This window comes from Calidris pugnax, unplaced genomic scaffold (assembly GCF_001431845.1).
Source record: "Calidris pugnax isolate Ruff unplaced genomic scaffold, ASM143184v1 scaffold44, whole genome shotgun sequence".
NCBI lineage: Eukaryota > Metazoa > Chordata > Aves > Charadriiformes > Scolopacidae > Calidris > Calidris pugnax.
In genome coordinates, this window is record NW_015094506.1 from 44,110,136 (window position 1) to 44,136,202 (window position 26,067).

A 26,067-nucleotide genomic window follows, 5' to 3' on the forward strand; every position below is an offset into this window, starting at 1 on the left:
CGGCTGCACGGGCAAGGGAAGCAATCAGAAAGTCTGCTAATTAGCGCGGCACAGAGGTATTTCAGATGTCTGTAACAATCCTGGTAGACAATTGAATATAGCACATTGTCAGCTGCTGATAAAAATGATGAGTGTGAGCTCAGCGCAGAACTAACCTGTGTCCTCTGGGCACAGATCCCTCGTAGGGCTTTTTCTGAGAATGGAGGCTGCTTCAGGAGCGCCATTTCCTTTAAAGTTGTGATTAGCATTTATTTCCCCATGTTGTAGTTAAAGTTAGCAGCAAATTTACCTATTTTTTAAACCTAGTAACTTACTAAAATCTTCAGATTTTTCTTTATAGAACAAGCTGGGAATGAATAAAATGTCCTTAGGAAATAGGAATACTCTAGTCACATTTTACAACTATAATAATCGCAATTCTAATAGTGTAGACTATTCAAATTTAAGATATCTGACATTGTATGCAGCTATTAATATGGAAGTAAAACAAGTGACTTTGGGAACTTTGAATATGATTTCTTACTGAGATTACATAGTCTTTAAGTAACTGTATTAAAAAATATTTACATGTATTTTGGGCTAAGCTGCTTATTCACGAATAATAATCAAATGAATACAACATGTCAATTTATTTCAGATCTATAAAATACAAATCTAAAAATATCATTTTACAGACAATATTCACCGTTTAGTTTACATTTTAGTATGATCTTAAGCCTATCCTGCACAGAATAATAATGTAACAGAACAACAAAATACTCTGTATTTTAAGTTTTTAATTTCCTTAACTAGTCTACCATATACAGCAAAACCATTGTTGTGCACAGTAACCAAACATCTACATTTCAAGAACAGATTGGCTACATCTCATAACTGAGACACCAATTACAGTACATTTATTAAAAATCCTTCAAGAATACACTCAGTAGTAACAGTGGTAGCAGTAGTTAAAATCTTAACAGTTCTGTAAAATGATCAAAGCAAATGATAACAGAATTAAAAAATTCAGTTAATCATTTATATGTAATGTAAAACCCATGTAACACTACAATGAAAGAAGAAATTACACAGGCACAAGTGCAAAAAAGCAATATTGTAAGCCATCTTCTCTCTTTGGTAAGAATCAATTAGCAGGAATTATACCATAATAATTCAAGTCAAAGACTAATTCATGCTATATATTTTTTTTTCCTTTCATATCATAGGCAGACTTGATGATTTACAGGCATGCAAGAGCAAAGAAGTTAAAATTCTACTTAACACTGCCCATTTTTTCCTCTTTTAAGTTTAAATATTGAAATTAAAGATAAGGATTTTTTTTCTTTCATAAATAGCTTCTCAGTAGCATAGTCTCTTAAGGAATTTAAAAATAAATAGCAAAATATACACAATTTCAAAGATTACACTTAATTCCTTCTAGGTATATCCTGAAAATATATCACCAAAGAATAAATAACTTTGGGCTTCTCAAATATTTGGTAAAATGTCAATCACTTTTACACAAGGAGTTTTGTCTGAGGAATAAGGAAGTACCATTGCTTTTTCTACAAAGCTTTTACTATACAGGTGGAATTTTAGTAACTTTACAGTAAGAATATAATCTACATTATAATACGGATGTTCCCCGTTAAAAAAATATATAGTAAAAAACCTTTCAAAATTAACCCTTTCAAAATTAAACCTTCAAAATTTCAGGTCCAGACCTGAGGAAATTCCAGGTAACTCTGAAGTTCTGGCAGGTCAGTTGAGCTCAGCTGGGTATGTCAGGAGGCCACGATAACAGTAAGGTAATTTCCTCTGGCAGTAGCGTAGAAGCTGTTTTCCACTGACAACATATTAAAAATCCAAAAAGGACAAAGGGTTAAGGAAGGGACAAAAGAGAAGGATGTAGGTGAAGAACACTTGAGGGCAAGCCATCCTGAGAAAGATGTGAATCGCCTACAGGGATTTCAGTATAACCAAAGATTTTAAATAGGCTGTTCTGCTTTTGAAGGGCTTGATCCTCACGAACAATTAAGGTAAAGTCACAGGGGGTTTCTATTTGAACTTGCAGGTTCTCATCTTACTCAAGCTCCTCCTTCATATTTATAGGAAATTAAAAAACAAGAAAGCAGGAAAAATGCAGGCCACATCAGCAAAGCAACAAGTTAAAAGAATCCGGCAACTTGAATTGTTGTTAGACATTAAAAAAAGTAACCTTAACTGCAGGAAGATCTTCTGGAGGGGCAGAGCAAAAGTCCTTGCCATTTTAGAAGATCCATTTAAGCTGCCAGCAAAGTAAAGGCAATTTTGACTGCTCATTTATTTGGAATGCATAAATAACACGTAGATTCACTAACCTCCTATTCACACCCACAGCAAATTTACATAAAACGTTAAGCAGAATGCTTTTCTACTCCTTGTTTGATCCCAAGCACAAGATGTAAAAACCAGTTAAATTGCACAGTCCAACCCTTATCTCTGCAAACCTCTATCTGATCAAGAAAATGCTTTTTGGCATCTTCTTCACTTTTCCCTACTGTCAGTGCATCCCGGATATATTCAATATCCTCTTTGCTGGTTAATTGGGGCATTCCAGTCATTAGCATCATGGAGAACAGGATAATCAGCAGGTTTGTGTGATGTCGAAGAGCTAAATAAGCCTTCACGCATACATCCTACAAGAGAGAAGAATTTTATGTTAATTGATGAGGTGAACTGAGAGGGCTGGTGCAGGAATTTCACGGGACTCTCGTTATCAATCACTATTCAGTCACTGGAGTACGTCAGAGAGAGGAGAACCAACAGAGCCTACAGGCATTACTTCATCCATCACCACACCTTGGGGCACCAAGCACTCTTTTGGTGCACACACCAAAGCCTCTTCTTAATAATACCATATTAATTACTAATGCATAAAACCTTAGCTTCACCAACACTTGGAATTAATTTCCCTGTCCTATAATCTCTTTCTGTGGCTGTCAGAAGAGCAATAATTCCTTGTTTTCCTTTCCGATCGGTATGTTCCCATTTAAGGACCACAGCTGGCAAGCGATACTGAATAAAGCAGCACCTCCAGGGGACTGTTCTTCATTTTATATAGATGTCTATTAACTTTGCAGAGGTGACAGCTTATTTAATGGGGAAGATTTTTCGGGCTTAGCGTTCTGAGAAATTTTTCTAGCTGACAGCTCCAGTTTTCAGGCACACTGCCTTGCTGTATGACTTCTATGTTTATGTACTGTCATACTGGATTCCATGGATTTTTTTTTATAGCTTTTCCACTTCCATATGTAAGTAATTTGTGCTTAACAACATAACCTTTAGAAAACTAAATTTCTGCAGCTTGGAAAAACATGCAATGCTTTTCAAAGGAATATTTAATGCTAAGTGACTTATACATAAACTGAAATGATTATTTCTTATATTAAATTTATTACTCATTTAATTTTAGAAATAACATCTTAAGGAAGACAATGCAATGAAGAAATCAACCATAGATTAGAAAGTTAAATTGGGCCTGCAATGCAGTAATGTAAAAAGATGAAAAATACTTCCAAGATGGTTGTTGCTATTAAAACCAAAGCTGAACCAATGCTGATTTTTACCCAATTAAGTATGCAAATTAACCTTTTCACAAATGTAAATTAATTTATTAAAGCATTATTAAGAAATCCAAATATTTTCATGTAAAGTTTCACCAAATCTCATCAGTCCTCTAGAAAGCCATTTATTTTTGACAAGATGTATGGGTTTTTTCTTCCTTAGAAACAGCAAGAAGAACACAAATAATGTTAACATCTATCACTGTTCACATCAGCAACACCAGGACAACCAACCAGGCAGGTTAGGAAGATACTAAGGAAGCAAGATGACAAGTTGAAGATCTGTCTGTAGGGTTTCTTTTTTCCTATTGCCTGGGCCCTTAAATCTTTCACTCTGTTTCCAAAGAAACTCTGCCCTGAAATAACATCATACTTACAAAGCTCTAATGTTAGTTTAGCTCTAGAGAAGCAGAAGGTAAACAGCAATGGTCAAAGCACAATTTACAACGGAAGACACCAACATCTTATCACAGGGAGTAGTTTCTCTCCATGACACCAGGGAAAAAAAAAAACAATAGAAAAAAAAGAAATTCTACTTATGTATTATCAACTTCAAACAGGGAAATCTTGTCACAAGAGTTAGTGTGTGTTTTGTTCCCCTTGAAAGAGATGAAAGCTCTTTATAGTTATATCAAAGAAGGTTTTACATTTCTCTATGGATGATGCATCTCACTACTGCGGGTGTCTGAGACAGAAAAACAATTATGCAGTCAAGAACCTGGCATCATTGCATCTCAAAGGCAGTCCTTCCAGGAATTCAAAAGATTTAAATAAAAATCTGTATCTGCCTGTTACGGTTATTTATTCAGACAGGAACTGAATGGAGCTTTGAATTAACATCTTCCAAGAAAACTAATTTTTACACTTCTGAGAGAGGCAGAGAGAACCAAAAATAACACATACGTATGTGTTAAGGATATGTAGATGTTTACCATGGGATTAAGAAGAAAGCTGCTAACTAATGTAAAGCCATAGGAAAAATGAGAGGAGCTGAGGAGAAATCAAAGTCTCATTGTCCAACAGATAATAAAGAATAATTATTTTGAGAGCTTGAAACTGTCCTAAGCATTAGTATCCTAAAGGTCAGGGGTTTTTATAATATAAAGTGTCCCACGTTCTGTTATATAGGCCATACCTTCCCTGCACAGTACACAGTTCTCTGTATTATCAAGTCAGCAGAGTAATGAACAAATAATGAATTAAATAAAGTTAATAAAAATGCATTCAAAATTTAATGCAAAAACTAGCAAAGACAATTTAGGGAAACAAATAATAGGTGGGTGGACAAAGCCCAAAAGACTATGAAGATCTTAGGTGAGGCTCTCTCAAGGGTTTCTCCAAGCAAGAACTGAAAAAGTTGCGTGCACTTAGGAGTAAGAGAGTCGCATGGGTTTCAGCCAAAGGCTGGAAAGGAAATGCCACCACATATGACACTTACAGCAAAAGAAATCTGGACTGTACTAAGGCAGCTGAAAATTCATAGGTGAAACAGAAAAAATACTTGTCTTCTCAGATTAAGACATGCTTAAATACTTCTTTGCAATTAGGACAGAAGACCATCAAATAGTGCTTCCTACTAAGCATTTCTGTGATGTCACTACTAACTTCTGGCCTTTAAATTCCATTGAACCACCATAAGGAACGCAAACAAAAAGGGAAGCAAAATTTAGATTAAGAGCTAATAGGAAAGAGCTAGTTCCAGAAAAGCTGTGAGGCCACTGACTGCTTTAGCAGTTTGCTAATAATGAACTACACTCTGTTGCAGTGAACTTTGGTCAAAATTATTTGTCTAATTAACCTCCTCTGACACCTGCAATATGAGCTATGGCTAAGACATCTGTATGGACTGTATCCAATAGAAGACAGAGAAATAAAATTTTTAAAAAAGGTAAATATTTTAAAATATTAATACCACCAAAGCCTGTAAAAAACAAAGGATTCTTCTAAAGTACAACCTATTTTAATGTAGTTGAAGTACAAATTAATGAGAGATGCTCTTAAAAATTAATGAAGGATAAATGCTGAGACTTTTCCATTAATACATGAATGAGTCAGCAGGCACACTGAATGAATCCCTCACTATTAGGAAACATGATGAAACCAGACAGTTGAAATGTGAAGCTATAATTTTGCTTATTTTTGTACTCTGACCATATAATTAAAACATATATTTTTTACAGCAAAATATGTGATGCAGATCTTGCTCTGCATTACTATTTTACTTGAATGGAGGTATTTTAACTTTCTTTTTATTGGTCTTTGAGTCAGAAAAGCCTTTTAAAGTATTAGTGGTATAGCAGTTTATAAACAGTACCTATTGCAGCAGAACTGTACATGAACTTATATTTTTTCAGTCATTGTTGTCTTCGTCTAAATCATCCCACTTAAAATGACCAGGTCACGTATCACAATCACAGTCCAAAAAGGTAAAACACATTAATCATCTTTCAGCTGCTTAACGACACTAGTGGAAATGACACTGGCACTATCATGGCATTTCTGAACCATCTGCAGGAGTGAGATGTCTTTAAAACTTCACACTGGAGTAATAAAATGTGTATTCAGTCAAACCCAGGACTGTATGATGAGGCCTGGCTTATTGCAGAGAGGCTAAGACCAAAATCATCTCCTATTGCTTTGGTATTTGAGCTGCTGAAGTAAAGGTCAGACAGTCTCTAAAAAGCTGGATGATCCATATGTATGACCAGAACATTGCCTCACTGCAGACACCACCAGGCTGCTGGTCTTCCAATTCTCCATCAGCACACTTTCACACTTTCAACTATTTTCTGCTTCCATAATGGAGGTCTTCTCTGAAATGCCATAGCCTGGAGTGGTGTTGCAGCCCCACACTCACACATGGTTTACAGCTGTGGCAATAGAATCTTTCCTGGATGCAGCACAGCTCACAGGCTTCTCTAAGAGCATGGGCTCAGCACTCCCCTCCCACAGCAAAACCCACCCTGCTCTGAAATCTTTTGACCTACAAGCCCTTTTCAACACACCTGCACTGTGACAAAGCTAGTTCTTGTGCAAAACAAAGACTCAAAAATAGCACCTGGTTCTTTAGTTATTTTCAGAAGTCTGGGCTCAAGGATAGCAATTGCCTCGTTATTTGCTGTACAATCATGTGTGTGTTTCAAGGGATATATTCATTATCCAACAACAAAGCCTTAATTAGTTACTCAGGTTAGAAAGCCAGACTCCTTACCTGGACAGAGAGACTGCTTCACCCACAGGGAATACAGAACATCTAAGTTAGGATTTTGCTTTGACTCACACTCTGGAGGGGACCTTTGATATTATAAGGAACCTGCTTTCTAAATCAGGTGCTTATTTAAAATCCCTAAATATGAGCACAGGAATAACACCCCAGACATCCATTTACTTCTGCTCAGCCACACTCTCAGCCATTTCATTACCATACTAAAGAGCATTTTGCTTTGCTCCCTCTTCGCCAAGATCCAATACAAGCTTGAAAAAATCACAACTGTTTTGGAGGGTCTCAATTTCAAACAGAAGCCGCAACAGAATAGATTTTTAACACCATTCTTTTTTTTAAGAGCATTAAGCCCATTCACTTCACAAAACCAGAGATTAGGGTCACTGCATGTTTTACATTCAGATGCAGGCAGTCCAAACCCCAGAACACAAGGGCAGAATAACCAGGAGGGAATAACACCGGTGAAGCCAGGTGAGGAACATCTCCCACCTGCTCGTACTGGACAGAAGGCTCTGCCCAGCACTGTGCAGCCCCTCTAGTCACACAAAGACTGAAGCCCTCTACAAAGTACCTTCAATCAAGACAAGAAACAAAGAAAGGACTGCCTATCTGGTCTGCTGATAACCGAAGCTTTTCAATGTGGCTTTCTGCGTGTTTAAATTCTAGTTCCCATAATCCTACAGATAATTTTTGCTCTTAGTTGGGCCTAAAATATCCCATAATTGTATTATGATTCAGTAAATTTTATTAACATAATACCCAGGAGCCTAGACCTTTGAAAACTATGGCACTAATGTTCATTTCAGAGGGTAGAAAACATTGCTTAATTGATTCGCAGTTAGGTAGTTGCTCTTTACCTGAAATTTATGGAAATGGAGACTTGTCTTCTTTCCGGAAGTCCCCATGACAAACAGAAAATCTGGAGTCAGCACAAAAGGAACTCTTTCCTTATTAATTCCAAGGAAGCTTTTATAATTTCCAAGAATATGGCCAAAATCAATATGGAAGAGATTACCTTCATAAAGAGAAGAAATCACAGTTAGTTTCAAATACAATAAACTGCAAAGAACACTTACTTGTATTCACACTAATTCCCAAAACTCTTTTTTGGGGTACATATGATCTCTCCTGAGTTCAGCAGAAAAGACTATCTTTTTTTTTTTTTTTTTAAATATATAATTCTGTCCTCTTGGCAAAGTTACTTTTTATTTTTCTTTGGCAGTTGTTAAAAACCTGGCAGAACTACTGTATTTTCTAAACATATACTCACAGCTTTTCAAAAAAAACAAGCAAGCTTGTACCTCAGATCCATAACAATCAGTTCCAGCACATCACTACATGGAATTGTGGATTATGTTTCAAATACCCATGGGATTCTGGCACTATCCAGGCTCCTTGGCAACTGGCATTCACTGGAACATGCTTCTTCCTCACAGACCTACATTACCAATTTCTAAACCATCCTGTACTGTGCACGTTAAGTTTGCATTGTCACCCTTCGGATAACTTTCAGATTGCACTAGAGTATTGGGTCCCAGGAAAGCAATGAAAAACTCCCCTTTTAAGGATCACTACACCTACAGGACTGGAGTGCACTGCTGCTCATCAGACTACTGTATTACTTCCACTGGAAGTGTAAGGATAAAGAAAAGATGTACAAGAGTATGGTTACTCAAAAACATAGATTTGTAATAGTGGTACATGTACACAAAAAGATAAAACTTCAAATGATGTAAGATGATACTTAACAGTGATCCTTAGGTGGAACATCCTTAGATGTTCCAGCATTTCAGCCAGTTTCTGAGTCCTCCCTACCTACCCCAAATCTGAGGCTCTGCGCAGACCTCTCAGACTGACATCCTCTGCCTTCTGCCTCCCATTAAAGACTCTAAGGCCAACCTGCTCCAGATCACAACAGAATAACCTTCCTTTCTCTGTCTCCCTTTTACTGGCCTATCCCTCATTTTCTGCCAATGGGCACTAACATTGCACATATTATATATATAATGTTGAAATTAAAGCATTTCTTTGTCTTCTTTTCCTCAAGGACTTCTGGTGAACTTTTCTTTGTAGTCTTCAATTAGCTCATTTCTGCCTTCAGGGTACTTGTCTCTAGCCTTCAACTGGTAAAACTTTAACTACAATGTGATTAATATTAAATATACAGCCTTGTAACTAAGCCAAAAAGTATTTTCTGTCTCTTAGCATTATGTAAAGACTCATTATGAAGCAAGATAATGAAACTGGAACTGAATTTCTTAGACCAAACAGAACTCCTCCATATGCACTACTCATTCTGGGATCCTTTCTGGGGGATTCCATACAGAAGTATGGAATCAGTTCCATACTGATTACAGAAATAAAATTAGGGATGAACCACTGTGCAGCTACAGAAATAATTTCCAAAGTTTGTAATACAAAAAAAGTGATTCTTTCAGGAGGATTGCAACCATCCCACAGACTTCAGTAGCAAACCCAATAGACTCCATGTATAATTATTTTCTAGGATTTTCTACAAAAGTATACAAAGCAATTATGTTCCTCAGAACTGAAAACAGTCCAGTAACATCTGAATTCTCACACAGATACAGTTCCACCGCACCCTGTCAAAATCACAGCCACACTCTGGACAGGTAACAGCTATCTGCTTTTTAAAGTTTTTTTGGCTTTTAGATCTTAGATCTATACACTGAAAAAGGCAATTTTACGTTCCTCCTGACTTGGTCTGTAACAAACTCATCCTGGGAAAAGAATGGCATTATTATTATTCATCATTATAATAAATATCTAGAGTCTATATGAAGGCTAAGAGGGGTAACAATACATTTCAATGTCACAGGAGGACCTGAACTTAGAAGCAATTCTGACAATTGGATTGTGTCTCTTCATTCATTGTTAAATGCATTATTTGTTAAAATAAAAGATAAACCTAGCAAAGTATAGACAGCCCCCACTTCTATGAAATTATCTAAAAATAACTCACCTGTTTCCGTAATCATAATGTTGTCATTGTGCCTGTCTCCTATTCCAAGTACAAAGGTTGCCACACAGTATCCAGCACAAGAATAAACAAATCTTTCCACAGCTGCCTGAAACTAAAAATGAATCGTAGAGATGTTAAATGCTTCAGTGCTAGCAATTAAATTCAGTCAAAGTCACATGCCTTTCTATTGATATGTATCTATCGCAACAGTTAAACTGTCTTATAAAATAAACCCTTGCACAGTAGAGATTAAGATCACAGCCACGCATTGCACTTGCTGTACTGTGCGAGCAGGCTCTGTCCCTTAGCACAAATAAAACATAGTTGTCCACACTTTCTGAGAAAAAAAATCTGGCAGGAAGCTCTACTAGGTCAGTGGGCCTACCTAAGCAAAGGAGTTGTGAGTACTCGAACCTCTATTTAAATCCTCTAAAATCACACTGCCTTTCAGTGTTCCCTCATGTTCTTTCAACCTGCTCCTCCCATATCACTTCTAAATACCACTGACAAAGAAGTAATTTCTAAAGCATCTTGTTTCTCAGGAGCTCAGCCACCAGCTGGATGCTAAAGGCTCTTTCACAGACACCTGTGGCTGAGTACAGGGAAAATGAATGGATTTTTCAAACTCACCTAAGTAACACAAACACAACCGTATGGGCTCTGTGCTCCTAAATTAGTAGGGTGCATTTGAAAATCCTACTTAAAAATTCAAAGAACTCACCTTCTCTTCAATCATGCATCTTTCCTTGAGCCACTGATTTAGTATTTCATCCTTAAATGCACCAGTGTTGCCTACTGTACTCTGCTGAATTTTGGCAATTGTTGTAGCATCTTTCACAATTTCAATCATTCCTACAGAAAACAAGGAAGAAGTTAGAAGAAGTTATTAAACTTATGCCAAAACATACTAAAAATCTGCAAAATTAAATTTAAAACAGTGGTTTTTTAATCAACTGCAGACCTTCATAGGTTGTGAGCAGAAATTTATTTTACAAGCAACAGTGGTTCTTGTTCATTCCCAGCTGAAACCAGACAGAGCTCATAACTAGCCTGGCATCCCAAACTCCTCCATGAGAACGTAAAACCTTTTAAAATGGAAAGAATCACATGATGAGTGGGGACCCTCTGTGTAAGGCTTTTCCCAAGGAGAAGAACTACCTCCTGTCCTGCAAAGAAAGGCTCAGAAATACCAGCACACAGTGGGCTTGCTGGTGGAAAGCTCTGGCTGTTGGGGCCCAGATGCCTGAATAGATCCTTGCAAAGGCAAATCAGCACATCATAGCAATAGGGTGCAGAAACAAGGACTTGTACTGATCATACTAACGTGCATCTGACGAAGGGGAAGCTAAAGAGAAAAGCAGAAACAGAGGCTGCAACACAACTCTGCATAGTAGCCAAGACTAGCAAATGCAGTCTGCCCTCACACTGGGCATGCCTGTATGGGGGAAGGTCAGATTTTAGCTGAACTTATTTCCCAAACGGAAATATTATATTTTCTTCTTCTGGTTCAAGTTCAACAGTGTCTTCCAGGTAAAAGCCTGGCTTCAGCTCCAGCTCAAAGACAGGCAAACAAACAAACGTATTTCCTTCTCCCCAAACTGATTCAAAGCAGCTTCTGATTTGGTTTCAGTTTGACTGTCTCTCTGAAATGCATAATTTTTCTCTATTCACAGCCCTGCTTTTTGCAATTACTGAATTACGTGCAAATTTTTCAGTAACAGAGTAATAATGCAGTAATCTCTTCCTGCCCCTGCCTTCCACGAGTGGCTAAATACCCCTGGAGGTATTTCTTCTGTCTTGACAGTGACCTGGACTTGTTTGTAATAAAACTATTGTGGAAATATGACCTCCAAAACCCACCACCACCAAATTAAAAAGCTCTGGATTTTGGTCTGTGCTTGTCAAGCTGTTGATTTCCTCTTGGGAGTGAGCTCCAGATCACATTCCAGCTGTTGAAAAGGCTTCCTCTGCTTATGCTCACCAATCTCCCTCTGCTGGCCAACAGCTCCTTGATTCCCGGGGAGCAGAGCTGTTGCAGGAGGCATTTTCTGCTTCCTCTTACATCAAAAACTTCTCCCAGCTACACTGATTAGCGGTGTGAAAAGTCCCCAGATTTTAAAGCAGCTGCTAATACAAACCTTTTACTGATCATACTCCACTGCACTGACAAAAAAGACACTGATAAAACCTACACAGAATGCTGTGCAGCTTATTCTGCCCGAGTATAAATACTTTAAAGTATCATGGTGAAAAAAGTTATCTACTGGAATAGTATAGCTCTACTGGCAAACTCTTCTCAACACAGACAGGCCTCTTGGTAGGTATGGTTAGTTCTGGAGAAGGTTTCTGTCGTGGTTTAACCCCAGATGGCAACCAGAACCACGCAGCCACTTGCTCACTCCCTGTTCTTTCCCCCCTCAAGAAGGGTGGGGAAAAAAAACAAAGGGAAAGGGAGGAAAAAACCTGGGCTAAGATAAAAACAGTTTAATAAAAACAGTGACAGAAAAGGAAAAATAATATTATTAACAACAATAATAATAATAATGACACAGGTCACTCTCGAAGCCTCTCTCAATTGGCACTATCCCAAGCAGATTCCCACCCCCCCAGCTAACTCCCATTTATATACTGAGCATGACACTTATGGTATGGAATATTTCATTGGCCATTCCATTGTTCTGTCTATGCCTGTGTCTATATGAAGCTGAAAAAAGCCCCTGAATAGTGTAAACATCACTTAGGAACAACTGAAAACAACAGGTATTATTGACATTCCTTTCGCAGCAATCACTAGAAATAAAAAAATTAACTCTCTCCCAGCTGAAACCAGGGCAGCTTCAGCAACTGGGACAGAGGATCTCAGCTGGGCTGTGTTCAACTGGGAGGACGCACAGCAGTAAATGCACTCTGCTGTGTGTTTCTGGGGATTTGCAGCACTAAAGCAGGTGACTCTTATATTAAGTGCCAGCTTGAACTTCTCAAATTTGGCAGTGCTGCAGCATGGTAAGTAGTGATAATTGCCTCGCAGAGCTAGGAACATATGGCCATGTCAAAGGGAGAGAGAAGAGGGTACGATCCTTTACCAGTGATACAAGGAAGAGAAAATTCTTCCTAGAGAGGTCTGTTTGGCAGCAGCAGTGGAGAGGACGGATGTTTCCAAAATGGCAAACTGCAGTGACTGCAGATGTCTTCTACAGACAGAAAGCTCTACACAGGAGGAGATGCCTCAGGACACCTGGCTGTTTCCCTGTGCTCGGTGTAAAATGGGGTTCTGTCCTTGCATCAATACACAGAAACTGCCCCAAGTTCCATGGAAATATTAAGAGGGAAAGGCAAAGCTTGGAAGAAGGCTGCATGTGAATATTGTGAAAGAACATTTGCGTGTCGCTACTCTTTGGTTTTGTTCCAAACAAGCATAAGCTCTACATCAAAGTGTCCCACACTGGGTATTACTAATTTAGGCTGCAGGTATTCTCAGCAAACTGAACAAGAGTCTCCATGTGATTAACCATGCCCCTACTGCGGTGCTGAAAGGATGCTAAATTTTTACATCTCCCCCATGCCTATAGGAAAACAAACAAATATTTTCTTGAGATAAAAGAATGAAGACTCAATTAAGAATCCATGAAAGAATAATGAAGTCTGTAACTTGAATGTAAGAATGCTAGGTTCACTGGCAGAATTGCTCCACCTGCCTCCATTATTTGAATACATTGTCTTAAGATGATTTTAAAAAAAGTTAAATTAAATCCTAAACATCTCTCTAAAAGATTAGGTTTGTCATACCTAAAGGAGAGGACAAAGCCAAACTCTCTTTATATTCATAGTTAGTATTTTGATATATAATGTTCCATTTCCTTTACTACTAGAATTCTATCAATACAATTTATTTAATTTTAAAACACTTGTATTAGGAGAAAGGAAACTCTTTTGTGTCACACTACCAAGTCATTTATCAGTGACTTTGGGTTTCCTGCGTTGCTAAGGTATGTTGAAGCCAAAAGAAAGGATGATAAGAATTTTATGTGGCAATGTGTTTTAGAGAGGAGGTACATTACAGATATATATTAAAAAGAGTTCTTAGTTTTACTGGGACTCAGTTCATTATTCTTTGATCCATATAACAAAATATATTGCTGAAAAAGAAAAGAACTAAAAAGCTGGAGATCATGGGAAACACACAGCAATATTTTTGTTATCATTATTTTATCAATCCATGCAGTTACTATCATACTGCCAGCTACACTGATGACAGGAATTACCAAACTTGCTAATTTTTACACATGTTCAAGCTTGAAGTAAATGGCAGAGCTATACTGATAAACTGCCTCACTGATGCAGTGTTTATATCAGCCAAAGCATTTCTTTCAGCACAATAGCTTTATTTGGGCATGGCCAATCTTTCTGCACTGAGGAGGCTTTCCTCCAGCCAATCACTCAGAGCTGCTCAGCAAAATTGACTCTACAGTCAATGCTGTATTATATGAATACTAAGAAACTGTGCAATGTGGATGTGCTAGGGTATGCAATATATGCAAATCTAACCGCAAAGAGTCAGTCTGGAGCCACCAGGATGCATAAATTATAGATCAGTTTGGCATTTCTGGATGTAATTGGACTTTTCCAGAGCTGATCAGGTTGCTCTACACACTATCACACAGTTCTCCAGAAGCTTTGTAAGCAACTACTTGATTTCTCCCACCATGAATTCTGCAAAACAGATCATCTGTGCTACAGGAACCAATGCCCACTGAGAAATATTGCCTGAGCATCCTGTTAAGTAATGCTGTTGCTTCTATGTAGCATAGGGTATGAAGCTTTTTTGGAAGAAAACATAAATGTTTTGCTATTTTAACTCCTTTCTCCACTTTATTCTTATCAACACATTAAAACACATCCTGAAAATGTCACTCACTTTCAGTGCTTTCTGATACCAAATATTGTTATTCAAGAGAAAGTTGCAGCCGGATCCAAAAGTTGGACTTGCCCAGGAATCACAGGCAGTTAACCCTGGGCAACAGTTGAATGACACCCATCAGAATGGCAGAAAACATTGCTAAGATGCAACTGAAGGCTGCTCACAGAAAGTGTAATAAACTGCTATTTATGTCAGGACCACTGTGCATCCTAGAATAGTTCTCATATACGTAACTTCTGTAACTATGGTATTTTGAATTTCTAATCACAGCATGTGTGATCACATACCTATTTTGTTCCCTGTAGAAATACAACCATACGGTAACAAACAGAGGTCCAAGGACTCAGCTTCCCAAATGGATTCCATAATTCGAAGAATCTAGTAAAAACAAAGGTATATGCCAAGATATTTCAAATTATCTGGACATCACTTATTACCCACATAAATAACACCACCCAGACTTCTGAAATGAGCCTAAACGTACTTGTTTATTTTACAGATTAAGAGATACTTGTAGAAGGTGTGTGGCCATCCAAGATTATCAGTTACAGAACCAGGGTTTATATTTCCTCATCTGTCCTGTCCCCAGGCAATCTCCACTGTTTTATAAATTATTAATAAATATACTGTATGATTTCTACATGAGCTGAGACTGAATACATTAGCAAATATGTCCATTTTTTCCCATAAATATCCCTCAAAGTGTTAATAAACCAATTTGTAAGAACAATCACTGAAATATTACTAGAGCAATGCTGCCTAGTGATTTATTTTTCATTTGTAACTTCACTGACTGCATAAATAAATGATAAAAATGCTTCATCAGAAAAACAGGCTATCTTGCACTAAGTAAGATTCCTTCTCTAGAACACCAAAATGTGAAGTATGTATGGCACACGGTGGGAGAAAACAGGGCAACAGCATGTACTGGGTCTGGCTGGGATGGAGTTAATTTTCTTCAGAGCAGCTCGTATGGTGCTGTGGTTTAGGCCAGTGACCAAAGCAACACCAGTAACACACTGATGCTCCAGCTACTGCTGAACAGTGTTTGCAGAGCGTCACGGCTGCCTCTGTTTCTCACTCTGCCCCGCTATGAACAGGTTGGGGCTGCACAAGAGGCTGGGAGGGACACAACTGGGCATGTGACCTGAAACAAACAAAAGAATATTCCTTGCTGAATAATGTCACGCTCAGCAATAAAACAGAGAGGAAGGGGGTTAGGTAGGGTAATGAACTTTTGCGCAGGAACTGGCTGGCCATTGGCCTACCCATGGGATGTGGTGAGTGACTGCCTTAGCATCACTTGTTGTGTTTTCTACTCTCTTCTTCCACTTCTCCTTTGCTTATTAAACAATTTGTATCTCAACCCACAAGTTTTCTTGCTTTTACTCTTTGTTTCCTCTTTCAACATCCCAGCAGGGTTAACCCACAGCACAGTAACATAAAAAAAAAGAAGCAGATCCACAAAAGGAAGATCCAGTTTTGATGTCAGCTTTGCCATACACAGTTTAAAACCTGAAAGAAAACCTTCTATTTCAAATGGGTAATGTATATACACTTCTGAAACATAAAATGATTTTTAGAAAATTTAAAATGTTCACATTATTCATTTTATACATTTTAGCTATCATACCTGTAAAATAAGCATGTCCTGACGGAGGTCATCTCCATGTTTGAAGATTATGCCTATGGTTTCATTTGACAGAGCTGTTGGATCTGCACATTTAAACTCAAGCCAGAGGGGCTTCTTCTTAGATGCCATTACTTTACATTTTTCTATCTGTGAAAGACACATTTATCATTAGCCACTGTACTTCAGCATCAACACTCTAACCTTTTTACACAGTAGCTACACAGTAGTTTACCAACTTCCAATCAGTTATACTACAAGAAACACACCAGAAGCACATCTAAGGAATGGTATTCAATTGCCACATAAAACCTCACTGAACCTGCACAACTTTTAACACTGTCCATGATACAGGAAAAAGCATACCTTGACTCTCTGAAACTGGATTTAGCTTGTAAATCTGCTTCAGACAGAAAAAAAAAGACCTTTTAAACCAGGAATTAGAGATTCTGACAATACTAGCAAATAATGGACTCTGACGGGTGCTTTGCAAAACCAGAACACAATCATTTTCCAATGCAATTTACCACACCATCCACCTTTGTGACTTCTAGTAACTTCAGCTACTCCAGATTGTTTGATTCAATTCCTTTAGCAAGTTGTTCAAATTCATGGGAAAAATGGCATTTGTGAAACTAACTTTAACATAATAATTCATAAAATAATTAATTTCCTATTCAGTTTTAGTAAATTTTTGATCTTGATAAATTCAGGACTGAAACTACTGAAATTGCCTTATTTAAAATGTTTTCTCAACTCATTATGTCTAGTACAACTATCAGGAATTCCTGGTTCATTGTTGAACATTATGTATGATAAAGCTATCTAAAATAATAGAAGCAATTGCACATTATTGTTTGAGAGCTGACAGAATTGATAACATCAGAGAAGAGTACTTTGGAATATTCATGTTTTGTAGATTAATGTTCTGAGCTTTACCATCCTCGTTTCCTTGTTTTTTAAAAAGAAAGACGTTCTGAAACATTTTACCTTGCTAGAAACACTATTTCTGCTCCTAACATATGGTTTAAACCAGTAAAAGGGTCTAAATCTTCAGGGTTTGAAGACTGTGAACAAGCAGCACTTGCTAGAATGAAGATGAAATGAAAGCTTACCAATACAGTTTGTTACATCACCTATTTTTGTTCATATAGTTTTTGGGAAAAAAAAAGGCTCTAATCCACCTAGTTTTGGACATAGCAACCTTCCTTGTAAATCCGTTGCTTCCTTCATCTAGGATATCCTGATAGGGCTGCATACTTCCTAAGCAAAGGAAAACTAGAAAATCCAGGACGATCTTTGATTTTACTTTGAAAACCACTTCTTGCCATGCAGCTGGTGATTTTTGTGTACAAAAGACTAAGGAGAGAGAAATACAACCAAGAAAATAGTATTTAAGAAGCCACAAATTCTGTATTTCTGTGTCAACAATGTTTGAATTGACTTCTGTACTAACAGTACCTCAGTCATGTCCAACTAGGTGTTTAACTCTCTCAGATTGAAGACAGACTATCTTATAGCCTGTCTATCAAGGCACGGGTTTATGTAACAGGAACAAGACCAGATCTAAACAACTAATATCAGTTACCCAAATGAGTACCCTACTATTTGGCAATTCCTTAGGTCGGATGGTTTGTATGTCCTTAGCTAAGAGAAAAATCAAGGGATTCTTCTCTTGTAGGCTCCATGCTGCACACAAGTGAATCCAAGATTTGTCACTGTGCTGCTTTACCCAGACCTCTCCTTGCATAGTAGATGCATGAGCCAATTCCCTTTCACTACACATCTGCTGATTTATTAATCTTGTTTTTAACTCTGATTTGACACAAGTCACTGCAATCTCACCACAAAACCGGAGACAGCAACACAGAAAAATCCAAGTGTTTCTTAATGTATTTGTAAGAAAATCTTAATGTATTTTCTAATAAAAGCAACAAAAGCCACATAGAGATATTGAAAAATCAGAAATAGCTAAGGCAGACATTTTTGTTAGTAAAAAGAAGGTCTGGACCTAAACCTTAATGACAGATATGATGGACCTAAACCTTAATGACAGATATGAATCAAGGTAAGACAGAGAAAGTACCAGAAGGAACAGAAACTGAATATCCCAAAGCACTTTAAATCAGGTAGACCAGTTTTATACAGGTATTTAATGTAAAAGAAAGTGAATTACCTGGTTAAAACCTGGATTAAACTAATGAAAATAATAATTGCCATTTAATTATTAGAATTTTATGGGTTGTTGCATTTTTTTAGTGCATGGTGGCATGTCATTACATTTAGAAAAATGCTAATAGCTTTGGGAACAAAAACTGAGTCCATGAAATGTCACTGTAGTCACAGTGAAATAAGATCTTTAGACATATTAGCAAAAATTTTTAACAAATTACCCATACTTATAAATAGGAGATTTTTTTCAAAAAGGATTTGTAGAAATTCAGAATATACTTACCACCAGGGCTCCTGCTCTTAGGCCAGGATCATATGGAACTCTAAAACTTTCTGGAAGTTTGCTGCTCTGTAGTTTTTCAAGCTTTTGTCTCAGCTGTGCAATAACTGCAATTACAAGTAAAGAAACACAATTAAATCAAAAGTTGGAAGGCAAATAACTTACAGGTAATCAAACTTGTTAAGCATCACGATTTGCTAAAAACCTCCTCCTTTTAGCCACTTTTTAAATTGCTTTCCTCAAGGGTCTCCTAATTTGAGGAATGGAGGAAGACTCTTTAACTTGCCCTATTAATGGTCAAGGCTGTTTTAGGAACCTAAAGGTAAAGTCTTCAAGCACCTCACAAGTCATTTGCCTTCTACACAATGTTAGAAGCGCTGAACAATGCTTGATGTTCCTGTGAAGACTCAAGAGATTACATTAAAATGCCACCTTTCATTTAAAAAACAAAACATAGTACAACACAGCAAAAAAGATTTTGCCCTTACAACTGCCAAGGAAATGTGGAACTATTTACCCTAAAGGCTCTGAAGGAGGAGGCAATTAAAAGCACCTTGCATTTTCAAATATTATTTTGACCTACCCTCATTGCTCTTGCAGACATACTGGTGGCTTTTGAATTCTGGGTGTCAATCACACTGTAATTATAAGGACTCTAAGTACAGAGATACCACATCTCCTATCCTCCTAAAACTGGTTCAGCCTTGTTAATCTCACATTCCAGTAAGAAGAAAATTTGCACTATATTTATATAAACAACAATTTTAATGTTCATATATAAAATGAATCTTCATACAACCTCAGGCTTCTGAATCTTCAGCTTAGGACAGTATGAATTATACTACATATGATGCCCTTTGTTCATCTCAGCAATCATGTTAGCAGCATATGCAACACACTGGGTATTACCCTCCATAAGCCCAAACACATGAGCACTGTTCTAAAAGAAATAGCAGCTCCACAGCAGAGGCTGCATACACATGTTAAAGTAATTTTGTAGAGAAAAATTAAATAGCAAAGAAAAAAAATGTAATGAGAAATCTAGACATGGACCTGGACACTTAATATACAAAATCATAAAATCATACAATCATACAACCGTAGGAGAGTCTGGGTTGGAAGGGACCTTTAAAAGTCATTTAGTCCAACCTCCCCTGTAATGAGCAGGGACACCTTCAACTAGATCAGGTTGCTCAGAGCCCCCTCCAACCTGACCTTGAATGTTTCCAGGGATGGGGCATCTACCAGCTCTCTGGGCAACCTGTTCCAGTGTTTCATCACCCTCATAGTAAAAAATTTCTTCCTTTTATCTAGCCTAAATCTACCTTCTTCTAGTTTAAAACCATTACCCCTTGTCCTATCACAACAGGCCCTGCTAAAAAGTTTTTCTCCATCTTTCCTGTAGGCCCCCTTTAAGTACCGAAAGGCTGCAATAAAGTCTCCCCAGAACCTTCTCCAGTCTGAACAATCTCAACTCTCTCAGCTTGTCTTCATAGCAGGGGTCCTCCAGCTCTCTGGACCCACTCCAACAGGTCCATGTCCTTCCTGTGCTGAGGGCCCCAGAGCTGGATGGAGTACTCCAGGAGAGCGGAGTAGAGGGGCAGTAACACCTCCCTTGACCTGCTGGCCACACTTCTTTTGATGCAGCTCAGGATATGGTTGGCTTTCTGGGCTGCCAGCACACACTGTTGGCTCAAGTACAGAAAATGAAGACATTTCAAAAATAGCTATCAAATTAACAAAGTCAAGCCAAAAGAATTACCTGAGAACTCACAGAATACAAACGTTACATTTGTCCTAAAGGCTTTTAGAAATGAACTACCTAGAAGTGTAAGGTGACAAATGTGGTATCTCTTTTGGTAAAAAATAAAAGAAATCTGAGAGCATGATACAGGAGCTATTAAGTGGACTTTATAATTATAAACATTTACAAAAAAAAACCCCAAACCAAACCCAAACCAAACCAAACCCAAAACATCCCTAGGTTGTAGTAATGTGAGTCATGAAACAGCTTTCTAAAATGTAACTATTGGTTTGCTAGACAAATCTAGCTTCATTTCGGTAAGTCTCCTCATTGTAATGTAATGTAATTTGAAAATTGTATGCCAAGCAATTGAAGCTAGTAAAGATTAGGAATTACCTGATTTTAAAATGCAAGTGAAGGCGCTTGCTAAAACAATTTCAAGTTCATCTGACTTAAGAACAAAGTGCTGTGCTTTTTAAAAGAAGAAACATTTGCATAGACACATTCTTGGGAGACGTATCATCTAACAAAGTGGTGATGAAAGCAGATAATCCTATACAAGCTGTAATACCATGATCTTAAGAATTTATTTATTGTTACTGGCTATGAATATATTAAATCTAAGCAGAGATTACATGAGAAGGGAAAGAAACAGTCTGACAGCATGATTGCTACTGGACTGGTATGGACCTAACAGGAGGGAATTTATTCTTAAAAAAAATCCACAAATACTGGAGGAAGAAAAATATATACAGGAATTAGATGAGGCTGCATGATGGAATGAAATAAAACATTCAGACTGAAAATATAAACAACTATGAACATTAGAAATGATGGGGCAAGAAAGAAGCAATAAACTAAACGAGAAATTTGAGGATATACATCTTTTAAAATGTAAGAAGTAGATGGTCCCTGTAAGAAAAATCATATCCTCAATAATCTGAGAATAAATTAAATTAGATATGGCATTAGTAGGACACTCCACAGTTTCAGGAATCCTTATTCAGTGAAAATGCCAATTATATAAGTCATCTTTCAGTGTTCTGCTGTACATTACATACAAAGGTTCTTTAACTTCAAAACCTGGTGGGTGTTAATGTGATTGCTTTCACTTGAAACTTTTCTTCTTTGCCCACATATCCTTCAAAGATAATATATTATGGAAACCACTGCTGTTACAGACGTACATCTGCAAGGCTGTAAAGTTTCTTTCCAAAACATGGGATTCTGATCAAATATATTTAGATTATAGAGCACTTCAAGATACATTTTAGAAGTTATATATATAGGGGGTCAGTAAGTCCCCTAACTCCCACTATGTGGTGAAGTAACTGATATTACATTATATATTTAAGAATAAATGCATACTTCCTTCAAATTTCTTTTGAAACACCACCACAGCCACTTCTGCATAACCAGAGTGGAACGGCTTGCAGAACAAAGCACTTCCCAGCCTAGTACATACCAGGCTGAACACAGGAAGAATTAGTCTCTCTACAGCTTTTAGAATTTGGATATTGTCATATGTCTTCTCGTGCTTACTCCCAACACCAAGCATCTAACAGGAACGATGACAAACAAGCTTTTAAGGAAGTCAGGAGGGGAGACGTGGGGAAAGGCAGGCAAAACCCAGAGGTCAACAAGCATTGCATAACCCTACTGTGGCTTCCAAAGCAGTGCTTACAGGAACTAGAAACTACAATACCACATCTGTGTCTCACAGGACTCCTATTCAGCACATCGCAAAGCCCCAAAGATGTGCTCTCTACATTCACTGCTGATCCACCAGCTACTTCTGCGGCCGAGCAGAGGCTGTACTGGGCTCCTCCCCGCTCTCCTTGCCAAAAGTCTTTTAGTGACTGCTCAGAGTAAGGCTGTGTTTCTTGGCAAAGGTCACCTTTTCTCTTTATTTCCAGTTAATATTTGTGTCCCAGGATTGTTTCTTTTTTCAGTGCTGGCATTCAGCTAAGGGCACAAGAACGTAACTTTCTCAGTTGCATGGCGTGAGATCCAAAATGATAAGCCACAGCATGGGAATGAGGGTGTCTATAATATTGATATTCCTCCCTCTTTGGTGTGGAACGAACAAATGAATGTATTATTGGTTCCATTACTATCAACTTACACTGGCACTTTGTAAGAAGCAATAATGGTGCCCTTTGACAGTAATTTATCCATGAATTTTCTAAGTAAACAGTACACTTTCCTGCCTAGATTTTCCCACCCAAAGAGAAAAACCCAGTATTATTACAAATGAAGAAATGGCAGTTAGTAAATACCTTGAGAAGTGACATCATACTTTTCCGCAGAAACTGATTTTATCTCCATTGTGACTTTATGCAGCAATTCAATTACTTGAACCTGCTTCATGAAATCGTGTAGCATTGCTTTTCCACAGCCCCTAAGATAAGCTTCTAGGATGACTGCAAACCTCTGTTGGTAATGCATGGACTGGGCAATCTCGCTTCTTAAGAACCAAAACAAGAAGTGGCCAATTCTTTTGTTCTAGAGGTAAAGAAAAATACTACAATCAGCATGCATTTCTTGACAAAGGGTTTTAATAATGCCAGTAACTTTAGCATAAGATGGCTGTATTTTGGAGTACTTACTCTCAAACCCCGTTTTAGCAGAAATCTGGCTAATGCGCTGTCATGATATGGTTCAAATTTCACAGCCTGAATAATACAAACACAGAAGATACGTTATTGACTTATTTAAGATCCAACTGCACTCATACTTTACCAATGACATCTAGAGAATATGCTGCTGTGGGAGTAGAAAATGTGTAACAAAGCAGGTCTTTCGAGGAAACAAAGTTGAATAAACAAAGCAAGGCTTCTCGGCCTTTCATTCAAGGCTTCTCTGTGTTTGATTCAAGAAGCACTTTTTTTTTTTTTTTGCAACAGGTTCTTTTCAGGTATATTATTAATGTGACAAACAAAGCAATGCAGGGAGTAGCTAACCGGCGAGACTGATGCGAACACATGAACAAAGCAACATCGTTCTTGGGCTGTAGCAAAAACCAGCAAGATCAGAAAACAGTCTGCAGTCTGACTGACACTGAGAAGGCTTGGAAAGATTATTGCTAAATGAAATGTATTTGTGATCATTCTCTAATGAAAACTTTCAATAATAAAGCACTGGTTTTGTGCCACTTTGGGACTGGGACAGCAGGGCTCACTGCTGGGTTCCCAAGGAAGCACGGGATATGGAAGCAGCTTTTCGGAGCACCTGATCTCAGGCATTCTGGCCTTCAGCCCCTAAGTGAACGACAGAATAAAGGCTCTGATGCACATCCTATACTAATGGAGCACAATTAATGGGATGACTTTGCCAGAGTATATTTTTTTATGACTCTGAGCACAGCTGTATTTTTTCTCTTCCAACAGCCGCTCCTCTCCACCCAAGCCCACAGATATTTCTAAGCTACTGCCAAAAAAGGGTGGAAACAGAAAGTCAGTAACTTTTTTGAACTCTCAGGACTGGATTTTTTTTGCTGTTATTCTCTCCCTATCCCAATAACCAAGTGAATTGGTCTACCAGTAAACTATCACACTTCCAGGTACTGGGCTGTGTCAAGGAACTTGTCCACCTCAAGTGGTTTTTCCAGCATCTTCTTTCCTGTTGCTTGAGAGACTCAAGTTTATAGGAGGTTTGGGGGAGGAGGAAAGGTTTGCATGTATAACCCATGGCAAGAAAAGAGAAATAAGAAGCATACAATCTCTGGAAAAGAGTCACAGAATTCCCATCATGGACGGAGGGGGTTGGTGAATGGCTTCAGGTCCTGGAAATAGAGCACCAGGAAGCAGCACGTAGGGAGATTAAGGGAAAACAAAGGGATGTGCAGAGAGCCGGGTGCATGTAGTACGCTCAGCTTTCAGAAGCAACAAACTATGCAAACCTCTAGCCATAGTTATTCAACAGAATATAACGGCTCTTTCAAGATCACTGTGGTCTGCAGCTTGCAAAGAAGCAACCAAGCCATCAGCAGAGGTCTACCAAATTCATCAAACAAATCACGGGGTTTTATAAACTTTTAAGAGCATTGGGGCACACAGTTGCATTTTTTATTATTAAGATATCAACACTATTTCTGAAATGTAAATTGTCCTGTGAGCTTATTCAAAAGACAAATAAAAGAAGAAGAAAAAAATTGAGCTTTTTCAGTCAACCTTCTAGAATGAACCAACTTATGAAAACGCTACGAAGACTTGTTTTTTCCAGCTGCTGGCTAAGAGACAGACAAGAAAGCCAAGCACCAGACTTGCCCTTCTGCCGTATCATAATTCTGCAAGAACTGTCTTGACCGTCTCTGCAACACTGTTTTATTTCCCCAAGCAACACCATCTTATTTAGGAAAGATAATGAGAACTCATAAACATAAACTGATTTTAAAACCCATAGATCCTTTTACTTTGTGTATGAGATTAGGAGGTATGAGGGTTTTTTAATAAAAATTAATTTTCACTGCTATAAGGCCCACAAAAGCTATAATTATTACATAAATTCAAATGTATTTGCTTACAGTTCCAAGAAAGCCTATTAAAAACCTCATTCTGGTATATACATTGCTGAATGTTCTCAGTGCATCTCCCTGAAAAACAATTTAATAATGAAATATAGCCAAACAACTGGCCACTGCTTCAAAATAAAACCTCTTTATATTGAGGCTGCAAATATATTTTAACATGAAAGAATATTAGAAATATGTATGATAAGCATCCTTATTATGCTTATGTTTTAGAAATAATTATTGTAAAAAGTCAATCCCATTTTTCTTTTTTCTTCAAACAGGCAAATACCAACATTTGAATAGCAATGACAAAAGCTAGTCATTAAAAAAGTCTGCTGGCACTTCATCAGGTCCCTGCATGAACCTTTGCCTTCTCAGTTCAGCAGAAGAGGAGCTTTACTCACTGCCATGTACAAGCAGTACAGTCACTGGTGTTTGTTTTACAGTGGATTTTGTTGTATTTTAACTATCCTATCCACGTTTTTTCTGCATAGAGAACAACAGACCTTTATAGGCAGCTCAGTAAGTTTATTTATGGCATGACTGCTTGTATTTGGCATAAACCTCGAGGGGAAACAAAATATTTGTTTGATTTCTAACTCTACTGGGAGGTAAAATGGTAATATCCTTTGCAGAGTAAAATAAGCCATAAAGCTTTCATGAAGGCATGCATGTGAAAAGCGATGACTGTTTGCAGAAGAAACATCTCAGATGTGTCCATCAGAGCAGAGGAATGGCTGACACCCATTCTCTGAAAAATGTGAATTTTGAAATACATTGTGGTGCCAATACTTTGCTGCAGGATGCTGATGGCCTATGTTCCATTGTTAACTAAGAAAGGAAAGACAAGGAAGCAGCAGAGGGGTAAAAATTGGAATCTAGTATTTTTTTCCTTTTTGGGGATGGCAATCTTTTCATTTCTTACTCCATCTCTTACGAAAAATGACACAGTGAAGTTAAGTGACTATGATTTTATGCTAGAGTAATTTAATTTAGTTAAGAGAGATTTATTCTTTTTAA

At 37.8% G+C, this 26,067-nt stretch overlaps 1 protein-coding gene across 1 annotated transcript in view; it reads right to left on the minus strand.

The window, feature by feature from the left end:
• Nucleotides 1–614: 614 nt before the first annotated feature.
• Nucleotides 615–26,067, minus strand: part of PIK3CG (phosphatidylinositol-4,5-bisphosphate 3-kinase catalytic subunit gamma) — a 30,345-nt gene continuing 4,892 nt past the window's right edge. The window contains exons 3-11 of the mRNA XM_014964213.1: nucleotides 23,144–23,209; nucleotides 22,814–23,039; nucleotides 18,794–18,897; nucleotides 16,342–16,488; nucleotides 14,996–15,086; nucleotides 10,512–10,642; nucleotides 9,791–9,902; nucleotides 7,665–7,822; nucleotides 615–2,657 (exon numbers count right to left, since the gene is read on the minus strand). Of these exons, the coding sequence (XP_014819699.1) occupies nucleotides 2,376–2,657; nucleotides 7,665–7,822; nucleotides 9,791–9,902; nucleotides 10,512–10,642; nucleotides 14,996–15,086; nucleotides 16,342–16,488; nucleotides 18,794–18,897; nucleotides 22,814–23,039; nucleotides 23,144–23,209 (1,317 nt within the window). The 3' untranslated portion in view covers nucleotides 615–2,375. The remainder of the gene's footprint in view (nucleotides 2,658–7,664; nucleotides 7,823–9,790; nucleotides 9,903–10,511; nucleotides 10,643–14,995; nucleotides 15,087–16,341; nucleotides 16,489–18,793; nucleotides 18,898–22,813; nucleotides 23,040–23,143; nucleotides 23,210–26,067) is intronic.